The sequence below is a fragment of the Nelumbo nucifera genome, chromosome 1, assembly GCF_055504915.1.
Source record: "Nelumbo nucifera cultivar China Antique chromosome 1, China Antique-T2T, whole genome shotgun sequence".
Taxonomy (NCBI): Eukaryota; Viridiplantae; Streptophyta; class Magnoliopsida; order Proteales; family Nelumbonaceae; genus Nelumbo; species Nelumbo nucifera.
In genome coordinates, this window is record NC_142649.1 from 9,623,275 (window position 1) to 9,635,189 (window position 11,915).

The 11,915-nt window shown below is 39.1% G+C and overlaps 1 protein-coding gene and 1 pseudogene across 2 annotated transcripts; one reads left to right on the forward strand and one right to left on the reverse strand.

Annotated features, from left to right (window-relative positions):
* The first annotated feature begins 762 nt into the window (after window positions 1-762).
* Window positions 763-6,147, forward strand: LOC148802898 (uncharacterized; annotated as a pseudogene).
* A 1,356-nt stretch (window positions 6,148-7,503) lies between these two features.
* On the reverse strand, window positions 7,504-11,293 carry ATSPO22 (Tetratricopeptide repeat (TPR)-like superfamily protein). Of its 2 annotated transcripts, XM_010279498.3 has the most exons (5): window positions 9,937-11,293; window positions 9,628-9,817; window positions 9,504-9,536; window positions 8,786-9,406; window positions 7,504-8,619 (listed from the first exon to the last, which is right to left on the reverse strand). In XM_010279498.3, the coding sequence occupies exons 1-5, from the start codon at window positions 11,250-11,252 to the stop codon at window positions 7,951-7,953; spliced, it is 2,829 nt and encodes a 942-aa protein (XP_010277800.1). In that variant the 5' UTR covers window positions 11,253-11,293; the 3' UTR covers window positions 7,504-7,950. The 2 variants fall into 2 exon arrangements, with proteins under 2 accessions (XP_010277800.1, XP_088752610.1); XM_088896484.1 differs by lacking the exon at window positions 9,504-9,536.
* Between the last annotated feature and the right edge of the window lie 622 nt (window positions 11,294-11,915).

Genomic DNA, 11,915 nt, shown 5'->3' on the forward strand with positions numbered 1-11,915 from the left:
TGTGTGAACAAGCAGCCAGTAGAGGACTTCTTTATTTATGATGGGTTCCTTATGAAAGGGGAACAGATGTGTATCCCTTGCACCTCCCTCCGCGAAAAGATCATCAAGGATTTGCATGGGGGTGGATTAGCAGGACACTTGGGAAGGGACAAAACAGTAGAAGCAGTTAAGGGGCGATATTACTGGCCAAAATTAAGAAGGGATGTGTCTACCATTGTAAGCAGGTGCTATGTTTGTCAGACAGCTAAGGGACAAACCCAGAACACAGGTCTCTACATGCCCCTACCCGTTCCTACTGCTATTTGGGAAGACCTATCCATGGATTTTGTGCTAGGCTTTCCAAAGACCCAAAGAAACATGGACTCCGTCTTCGTGGTGGTTGATAGATTCTCAAAAATGGTTCACTTCCTCCCATGCAAGGAAACAGCAGATGCATCCGCTACAGCCAAATTATTTTTCAGGGAGATTGTCCATTTGCATGGAGTACCCAAGACCATCACATCAGATCGTGACACACGGTTCCTCAATCACTTTTGGATGATCCTGTGGAGGTTGTTTGATTCATCACTTAGTTTCAGCAATACAGCCCATCCGCAGACAGATGGATAGACAGAAGTGGTAAACCGGACCTTAGGGAATTTAATTCGCAACATATGTCGGGAGAGGCCAAAACAGTAGGACTTCGCCATTGCCCAGGCTGAGTTCGCCTATAACAATGCAATGCACAGTTCTACAGGCAGATCCCCATTCTCCATCGCATACATGAAGGTCCCTAACCATGCACTGGATTTAGCGAAACTACCCAAAATACCCAACGCCAGTATCTCAGCAGAGCAGATGGTAGAACAAATCCAATCCGTCCAAGAGGCCGTGAAGCAGAAGCTAGAGCAATCCAACGCCAAGTACAAGATGGCCGTAGACAAGCACCGCCGACCTCAAGTGTTTGATGTAGGTGATGAGGTTATGATCTTCTTAAGGAAGGAAAGGATTCCCGTAGGTACTTACAACAAGTTGAAGCCTCGGAAGTATAGTCCATATAAGATCGTGAAGAAGATTAATGACAATGCCTATGTAGTGGATTTACCAGATCATATGGGTATATCCAAGACCTTTAACGTTGCTGACCTTCATCGGTACCTGCCGGAAATAACACTTGCCTATCCTAGTCACGACTCGGGGCCGAGTTCTCTCCAAGTGGGGGAGAATGATGGAGGCCCATCACAAGGTCCATCTCACCCCTAGGGGCGGCAGCTCCTAGGATAAGGTCAATTCAAGATAAGGATAAGTCCAAGAATTCAAGATAAACAAGAACTGATCCAAGATTAGCAAGATAAAGCAAGACTCTTCCAAGATAAGACAAGACTCTTCCAAGATTATCAAGAAAGACTCCAAGAAGCATCAAGATTAGCAAGATAATCCAAGATTCATGCATCTAGGGAGATCAAACCAAGGAGAGTTCGATCCTATCAGATTAGATATTTAAATCTATCCTAGTTGTTATTTCCTAGTTCTTTTGCAATTCCCAAATGTATTATAAATACTGCTATTTTCCCAAAATTAATGATCAATTCATACTTCATATTTTCAGAATTTCTTCAAGTTCTCTTCTTCCTATTTTCGCCACCTTTTCTCTCTCCTAGAGAATTCGGTGTTCTTCGCTAGAAGCTAGCGATTGCCCAGTGCTTGCATAGCCAGCCCGGTTTCTCATTGCTTCCACGCTACGTCATAACTGCTTCTTTTGTATCTATCATATGTAATTACTCATTACCCATAAAGTTATGCATATTAAAAATAGTAATTACATAGCTTCTTTGACTTGATTTTTACACTTGCGGCCCGTTCGCTTTTCAGTAAGTTACTTACCTGGGTAAGTTTTTCCTGGGAAACACTTACCCAGATAAGTGCATTTACTCATGTTCTTTTATTTCTCAGGTAAATAAGGCAACAACCACTTTATCCATAAAAATCCATTATTAAAAGGGGCATTTTTGTCCCATTCAAGTATTGACGATTTTTCCCCTATGTGAGAAAGTTATTTACCCACCTAGGAGATGGGTATCACTTTCCTGGATAAGTGGTACCCAAGAAAATAAACTTTCCCTCATTCCCACATAAAGCTGAAAAAATGACATGGGATTCTTGGTCAATGGGAACCAAAATCCTATTGACCAACTTTCCTCCCTCTCCAAATCAAAAAAAAGAACGTCCCCTTGGTCCTTTCTTGAGGGAGTTTTATTGGCTATTCAACAAGGGACAAGAGCAATTGGCTTCTTTGGGACACGGAATATGGGTTTCATGCACCAAGAGCTTATTGAGATTCTTAGCTATGCTACGGTTATAACTGTATGATGCTCTATCTTTACTTGGTCTATATTTCGTTACAAGGAAATTTAAGTTATATTTGCATAAATCACAAGGGTGCTCATAAGAGTACCAATACATGTTGAACATATACAGGTGGGATCAACTTGTAGGAAAATTCATAGAATGACTACTAATCAAGTATATTGTAACATTTTTTACAGAACTTCCGATGGTCAACTTCTCAGGGATAAGGTGGTTATCATTACCCAAACCCAAACTTGTATGCATCAGAAGTTCAGAACTGTTAAGGATATGAATGTTTGTTCTTCTGTCTTAAAAATCCATAGTACATCACTACTGATTAAAAAAAAAAAAAAATCCATAATACATCACATACCCAGAATACGGTGTGTGGGACCCACCTGTATAAACAGAATTCCCTTAGTATTACACAGGAAATGCGTCCCTTTTTCTATAATCTTGTGGGGAGAAGTGATAGGATCATGCAGACAACCTATTGATGCACTTTTGATTCACAGCCCCTGAATAAAACTGACTTAGCTTGGACAACCTATCGATTCATTTTGGCAATACAAGATTCCCTAGGGAAAACCATCAAAGAGCAGGCAGATCAACTTATTTGTAGACCTAGAAATTGACATCTTATTTTCCTTTCAATTTTGTAATATCTGAATTTTATGTTACAGAAAAATCATATTTTTACATCAGGAGCCTCAGGGACTAATGCTGCTGTTATTAGAGGTGCCTTAAGAGCTAAGAAACTAGAACTACTTACTGCTATCTTACCTCAGTCTGAAAATGCAACCCCCTGAGAGTCAGGAATTACTTTCTAAGGTAATTATGCTTCCTCCTTGTAATTGACACCAACATATGTGCAGTTAAACTACTTTTCTCGTGCTTCCAATTTTCACTGAATCAGGAAAATATCTTTTCTGAAAAAACCAAGAGTTAGAACGTAGGAAATAATACATGACCTAGGATTTTTTCCTATTGTATTCTAAACTGATATTGCACTAAATACATATCCATAAATGTTTTAGAACCTAGAAGCTAGCTACCATTTTCATGCCTTTATCTCAACTGTCTGATTCAATCGTTTGACATGATGCCAAAAATGAACATGCAATAAGGAAAATATATCAAGTAACAACAGAATCTAAATATACAAAACCTCTGATCTGGTTATTTGAATGGTTCGCTGACCAGATTTCAGCTTTTCAATGCTTGGACAGGTTGGGATAGAGCTAATTCAACAAACCAATGTTTTAAAAGCGCAAGGGCATTTTGCACTCGAGGCACAAAGTGCATGCCATTTTGAAGCAAGATGCAAAAATGCAATAAATAAATAACAGTTAAAAAATTCAAAAAAAAACAAAAAATATTAAACATAATAGTAATTCAAATATAAACTTAAACTTTAAAATAAATGTGTTAAAAGAAAACTATTAACTCAAATTAAGATACATAAACATAACATATAAAACATATTTAAAATGAAAATTTAAAAATAAAATCAAACATAACATATAAAACATATGCAGCATATTCAAGCATGTAAAACTCCCAATCTCTTTATTCTCTTCCCAATTTCACTACTTCAAATAACTGATGTGATGTTAAAGATTATGTATCCCTAATTCTACAAAATGCCTTTGTACCAAATCCCTCGAGGCAAGTTCAAACAAGTCCATATCAAGGTTTTAAATTCTTAATCCCTATTAAAAAATGATTTTATAACTCCAATTGTCTTTAAAAATCTTTTATTAACATGAATGAATAAGCAACATTAGCAGCACCAGACTAGCAGGCTAGGATGCTTTGTAGTGTTGTCTCTTGGATCGTAATTGCACATTTCCATATAAAAACTCTTTCCATTGTTTTCGTGGGAGTATATCGGTTTTTGGGAGAGAAGAAAACCTTGCATTTCTATTTTATAAGTGATACTTTGAAGAAAGCCTTGCATTTCTATTTTACAAGTGACACTTTGATCATCATAGTATTGTCTTATTTGCCTTTTTTGAAGAGTTTATTTGTTACCCAAAACAACCCCTTGATTGTTCAGCCTTATTCACTGAATGAATCAAATAGTAGACACTCTCTTTGTATAAAACTTTTTACAAGTGAATTATCTTTACATTGTCCATTTTGAAACAACTGTCACAGTTATGTCTGTTTTTTCTGGTTTTATGGAGTAACATAATGCATACAGATTGATTTCAATTGAATGCAGTATATAATTTTATCTTTATGTTTATGTGGGTTACCAAACAAAGCCAGGAAGTGGGTGTTTTAGTGCAGGGAGTGGCTAAAATTTAATTACCTACATAAAGCCAGGGTGAAAAGATTTGTTAGATTCTATCTTAAATTTTATCTGACGTGTCAGAACACTGTTCGAGTCTGAGAGTGACCACTTTGGGGGGGGGGAATGATGGCCCTGTATTTTCCTTAGTTGCAAAGGCTGTGGCAGGATGCTCTATTTAGTCTCTGACCCTTTTTTTTTTCTTTTGGGTTTTCAGGTAAAGAATGTCATAGAGAACCCAAACCACACAATGATCATCTTCCATTGATAGAAGCAAGCATGTGTGTTGAAGCTCCTCTTACTCTTCATTGTACTAGTCAGTGCTCCTTCTTCCTTGTAGCTAATCTGTCCGAATTTCTAATACGAATTTCCTTGTATCTACCTTAAGAGTTGTTTGTAACTTTTTTATATTCATTAATAAAATATTTCAGTTACCCATCAAACAAAACATGTGAAAGAGTGGGTCAGATTATTAATAGACCCTACATAAGAGATTTGTAAGAATTAAATCAGATGATTGTAAAATTCATTTAGAATTTGGGACATGGTATGCTTTTGGGTTAAAATTCATTTAGAATCTCATGTTGAACTTTTCCTAGCATGTGCATCATTTGCTAATGGTGAACAATACATTATGATGCTCCGTTGGGTTTTTTAGGCACATAGGTTTCTCCTTTCTTTCTTTTTGTTTCTTTTCTTTTGTTTTTTTTTATATATGGTAATTTCATGGGTATTATCTACCATCCACATTAGATGTTTCTAGTTGCCATTTTATTTACACTAATTAAAAAAGTCGTTACCTCTTGCATGTTTTATTCTTTGTTTCATTTCCTTCAGCCCCCAGAAAATATATTATTAGGAAATAAAACCACTTTGAAGCTGCAATTCTTCTAGAACAATCCTGCAATGCTGTATTGATGTTATAGTTGCTGCAACCAGTGCTTCTAAGATCAACTTGTCTATTGAATTCTGAACTTCGGGTTTCTTAGAATTGGTTGCAGCTGCTGCTATGGCTTGAGACCAGTTTTTTTCAGAATTATCTTTTCTTCTTTCCTTTGTAGCCCCCCATTTTGCTTCATCTCTCTTCCTAATTGTGGTAATTACTGTGCTATGTGATGAACCAATGACAGGCTGTGTAACATGGACATCATCTCACAAGTGCAAGAAGTCATTTGTTTTGCCTTCCATGACAGTAAATTGCTGATGGAAACATGTCAAGAAGCAAAAATCCCAAGGAAAATCGTGACTTTTTTCTACTTGGACCGAGAGAGACCAACTGTTGGTTTTCTTCTGATTTTTTGTTTTTTATGTAAGCATTGGGTTGTAGAATCTATACAATAGGAGAGGCAAGGGAAGAAATTGTTCGCCTCTGTTTCCACATTTATTTATAGAGGTAGAACAGGGGTCCATTTGTTCATATTTTTCAGCTTCATTGGTAGATTGAAGAGGGATAAAGTGATCATTTGTTATTGAATTTTTTTTTACAAAATGATAGAAAATATGAAAATAGAAGCTGTTACAGTGTTATTACAGTGATAAACAAAAGCATATGGTCCAAATCAGTCTCCCCCACCAATTTTTTTTATTCAATTGCTACTATATTATTATTTGAGGATATATGAAAATAGAAGCTGTTACAGTGTTATTGCAGTGATAAACAAAATCATATGGTCCAAATAAGTCTCCCCCACCAATTTTTTTATTCAATTGCTACTATAGTATTATTTGAGGATAAGATGAAGATACTCTAGGTGGAACTCTATATACATAAAATGAGATGATCAGCCCAATATTGTCTCTTAAAGCTCCCAACTCCCAAGCGCAACTATATATTACTGTTTTTTTTAGTGCAACTATATGGCTGTGTTTGTTTCTCCATAAAATGGGAATACAATTTTTTGGGCTAAAATAATTTCAGCTATTACTATTTCCCTCCCTAGCAAATCAAAACATTGTTTTCCACTCCTAGTTTGTTTTGATGTAATTATGTAAATGGCAAAACAAAGTTCTCATTGTAGAATGGGGAGGTGGAAATATAGCTCAAATATTTTAACCTGAAAGTTTTTGCCCATTTTACAATGAAAAAGTCTACAAATATAGAGCCTGTTTCTTTTAGAATGTTTAAACCAAAGATTGTCCCTTACACAGTCCGCCCCTCCCAAGTCCTAGGGCCCTTTTAGCGCTGACATGAACCAAATCCTCCCCAGTTTATCCAAACGAATAGTCCAGTACGAGATGTTTTGTCCTAAGTTGCAGTGTGTTACTTATTACCAAAAAAAATGGGTTACTTGTTGAAGACTTTGTTCCATTTCATTTTGGACAGGCCAAGAAGTTGGCCCATTGGAGAATGGAGCTTGGTTTAATCTGTCCATTCAGAATCTGTTTTCAGGAAGGTGCTGCCTATTCATGGTCTTGTCAATTATCCTTGACCTCACCACTACATGTTTTCTCTTAAAACATTCGTGAAGACCTTTTGGACCCGCTCGAGTATTCAATCAGGAAAGCAAGGTTGATGTCAAGGTTGTCCACGCTTCAAGCCCAATGGGCTTTCATGTGAAGTCCTTGAATACTGTTAAGCTTTAATTCTCTAATATGCCCCCTCATTGAGCTTAAAAGAACCGTTCAAGTTAAAAACTTAAGCTGTTAGGTGAGGTCACTGAATAGGTTTTTACTCTTTAACAGCTGTCTCGTAAAATGAAATCTGATCTGGACTTTACAAGTAATGGAAAAGTTTTTTTAAGTCATTCTCAAAAGAACTTCATTTGCTCCAAAATGAAAGAAATACGAACCCATCATAAGATTTAGCAATGTCAACCGAAAGATTTGGGATGTATTTTTCTACTATTTTATCACCTCAACAACCCTACCAATTTTTGGGCGAAAAAAGGTTCTGAATTCCAATGCCATTTGTAGGCTGAAAATTAACAACTGAGCTCAGCTCATTAGTGAAGATACACAAAATCTGTACAAGAAATTACAAGAGCTAAATGGCTCACCTTGGAAAATGATGGTATAACATGTGGAATCAGGGAACATATCCACAAGGAGAATCCCAGAGTATTCTTTACTTTTAAAACCATTCTAGCCAACTAGTCTGATCAGCCTTTACCATTTAATGGCATGACCATACCCACATCAAGCCCCCAAGGCTAAGCTAGTACTTCCAGTTCCAGCCCATTTCCAGGTTTAGCAGGCCAGGGCTGGCCAGTATAGCTAGCAAGCAAGTATAGACCCCAGTTTTGCAGCCAGAGCCATAGTTTTATGTATGTATTTTACAAATTGCAATGAACACGTAACCTGTATAAACAAAGCAAACTAAGAAAAAGTTAAGACCTTTCACCAGCATCAGCATCTCCGGCAGCATCATCATGGCTGTAGAATTTCTTATCAAATCCAGCAACAAATTCCTCCATGCAGCTCCTATAACCCACCATCCCTGGAATGTATTGGGCAAGCTCCAATCCAATCTTCATCCATCTCCTTGCAACGCCAACTTGTCCAAGTCGCACCGGCAATGCGGCACGATTCCATGCAGTAATTACAAGCCACTTCCCTTCCTCAATGGGATATTCCCCCTCCTTTAAACCCACCATGATCCGGCATGCTTGCTTATACATGCTATATGCTTCATCATCTGCCTCAGACTTGTGGAAGCTTGAGAGCCCAATGAGCTTCCGGATGATAAGGGCAATATTTTGGTAATCAGGGGAGGGTGAAGAGAGGAGGGCCGTCAGGCAGGAGTTGAGAGCAAAATTGGCTACATCAGGATTGGACCGTGGGCCCTGTGTAGCAATGAGGCCTAGCTGGAGGAGGTATTGGGGAGAGCAAGCCTTTGAGGAGGCAAAGCTCTTTATCAGGTGAAGCTGTTTGGGACCCGAATCACCTAGCCTGCCATATAGATCGTAAGCGTTGAGTGTGTGGATGAAGAAGAATCTGGGCTCAATGTTAAACTGAAGGTCACTGGGTAGGTGCCTGGATGAGCTTGACGTTAGGATCTGCAGCCATTACCAAAGAATCAATGTAATCATCAAGCATGAATTACGAGTACGACGTTAAAGAGGTATTGTTTTGCTAATTCTGTGTCAATTCACTAGATTCAAGTATCAGTAAATCACTTCAACGAAAAGAAATTAAAGAGGTGTCATAATCTTTAGACCAGACCTTCCCAGCTCTATCGAGCAGTTCGATTGCGCGCTTTACATCTGAATCCAGAAATGAACCACTTTTTTCCTTCTCTGAGGCAATCTTGGCAGATACACACAATATCAAAGACTTACAAACCATGTCAACGTTCTCATCTACTTCCCCTTCCAATGTAGCACCGTAGAATTCTGAAGCCAACTGTAAGAACTCTGCACATAATTCATAATTCTTCTCTCTCCCATTTCTCGTCCCAATATTCCACGAATTCATCGCGAACCAATTCCTTTCGCGCTTGCCAACCTCCCCTTTACCGAAGAAGCATTCATGGCCAAGATCGGACATCCGACTCTGGGTTCGTTTCATGAATTTTAGGATCTCAGACTCATTGTTTGGTTCCCGGGCAAGGATTGTGATTAGGGTGCGGAATACTACAACTTCTGGTGTCGGCATTGGTTTTCCGGGGGAGTAGAAGTTGAGGAGATTAGCTAATGAGGCAACAGCAACTGGAAGGACTCCACACGCTATGGCTTCATGGGCTGAGAGGGTGAGAAAGTCTGGAGTGAAGTCAATGCAGGTCGGCATTGCATGCATCTGATTGATGGCACCAGTTTCGTCATTCTTTTGCAGATAGATCTTGAACTGCATCCACGAAATGAAACTTGGGTTTGTTTACAATTTTACATTGCTTAAAAGTAGTTGTATCCAAAATTTTACAGGAGAGAGAGAGAAAGAGGACCTTGAGGAAAAAGCAGGAAATGTTGGGATCAAGCTACAAAATTGTCAAAGAACACATTAAATTAGGAGAATGGTCCATATTGGTGATTGACAACAGAGTTTAGAAATGGATCTGATGTGAATACCTTGTTAGCCTGGTCGATGAATTCTTCAGCCTGATCAAGCTGGGAGAGACCGAGGTGGCAGAGACACAGGACTCTGAAACATTTTGCACGGACAACTCTATGTTCCATGTCCCGTGGTACGTAGAGCAATGACATCTCGAACATCTCTGCGCTCATCTCGTAATCTTTCGATCGAAAATGATCTGCTCCGCTGTGATTTATAGAAACAAAAAGTGGCAGAAAATTTAGAAGAAAAGAAACTAGATGTGGCGTCAGTTAGTGGTTATATAAGCCCTCTGTTCTGCGTACATTAGAAGGTTTGAAACTTACCAGTTCCACAAGACCGCGTGCATTGCCGTTCTCTCCTTCGTCACTGTCTCTCCGGCAAAAAGAGCCACCACCCTCTCGTCGGAAACCAACTCTGCCACCACGTTCGCCCTCAGACGTGAACCATCACCGCCGCTGCCGATTATCCTGTGGACTACCCTCACTGCAGCTGCAGCGCTGACGTGGCACCTCCCCAACAATTCCAGAAACACTCCTTTAGCAGTCTCTGCTCCTGCTACACCGGCCGCCTGAAAATAAGCTTCAATCGCCGAAACCCAAATGCCCTCCGGGATCCCCTTATTTACCGCTAAGCTCTTCAGTTCCTTTTCGGCTTCTTTGCATTTCTCCAATCCCAGCCAAGCCTTCATCGCCAACACTGGCAAGCTCGGATGTTGGTCCTCGCTACCATCACCCTCTCTCAAAACCCTAATGCATTTTAAGACACTCTCGAACTCTTCTCCCTGCAAGTGTGCAGCAGCCATAAAACGAAGACACTTGGATCTGAGTGTCTTCAAAGCTAGGGCTTCATCCGTCCTACTAACGGCCCTCAAACCCTTCTCACAGAGGTCTAGAGCTTCGTTCATCAACTTCAAAGCGTCGTTAAGAGCGGATGCCTGATTCTGCGAAAGAACGAGCCTGCCAAATATCATATACTGGTTCGCTAAGGTTTTGTAGCTCTCCGAATATCCAAATAACATATTTTTGGACCGATTGAGTAACATAAGAGAGAGGTTTCGATCGGAGACTTCCCATGCAGTGCGTGATCTCGCTATGTTCAGATCTAAGAGAAGCTTTCGTTCTCCACTGTCAGAAATTTCATTTATCTCGACCTTAGATGTTAGATCGGTGGCTTTCTCGAAGCAATTTGCAGCAAGATCGTATTTCTTCATATCGTGCCAGATCAAACCTGCTTTATAGAAGAAAGAGGCGGATTTGAATGCAGGAGATGGAATTCCTTTCACATCTTGGCCTAAAAGCAGCAGATCAGCTGAGATCTGACGGAGCTTCGCCAGGTCTTCGCTGACCTTCACTTGGGTCGCCGAAGATCGTATTCCAATGGCATTTGATAGGTCGACACAGGCGTTCCACAGACGGTAGCTTAGCTTCCATATTTGAAGCTTACTGGAATTCGACAACGGAGTGACGGTGCTTAATCGAGAGATACTTTTCTGAAGCTTCAAGCAAACCTTCTCTGGCAATGGATGTTCAGGGGAGAGACCTTCGGCTTCTTTGATCAAAACTTCGATTTCTTCTAGTATCTGAGATTGAGATTCATGACTACTTAGCCGAATCTCCGGCGAAAGTTCGGAGATCTTCATTGTTGGCGGGAAATAGTTGCGGAGACGTTTGGAGGGAAAGAACGTTGGTTACTTCTTACTTCTTAGCCAAGACAGATTTGAAATTTTAAATGGTCGAAGGGTGAGAGTGATTTCTGCACTTCATGGGCCGGACAGGCTTTGGGCCCATGTCAATTTAGAGGTGTCAATTGGATTGGATTTGGTCCAACCCGATCCATTCGAATGTGAGTACAAATGGATTGGATCCAATCCAGTCCAAATCCAATACAAACCAAATTTAATCCAAATGAAATGAAATATCAAAAATTATATAAAAGTATTTTTGGCATTGAAAAAACACTTTTGTAAAAGTATTTTCATAAAGGTGCTTTTACAAGAGCACTTTATTGAAAGTACTTCGTACAAAAGCACATTTAGAAAAGTACTTCCATAGACCTTTATAAAAGTACTTTTGTAGAAGTGCTTTTATAAAAGTACTTCCATAAAATTGCTTTCATAAATGTACTTTTATAAATATATTTTTGTAAATGTGTTTTTATAAAAATACTTCCATAAAAATGCTTTCGTAAAAGTGCTTTTGAAAGTTCTTGCATAAAAGTGCTTTTATAAAAGTACTTTCATAAAAGTGTTTTTATAAAAAAGCTTCCATAAAAGTGCTTTCACAAAAGTGCTTTTATAAAAGTA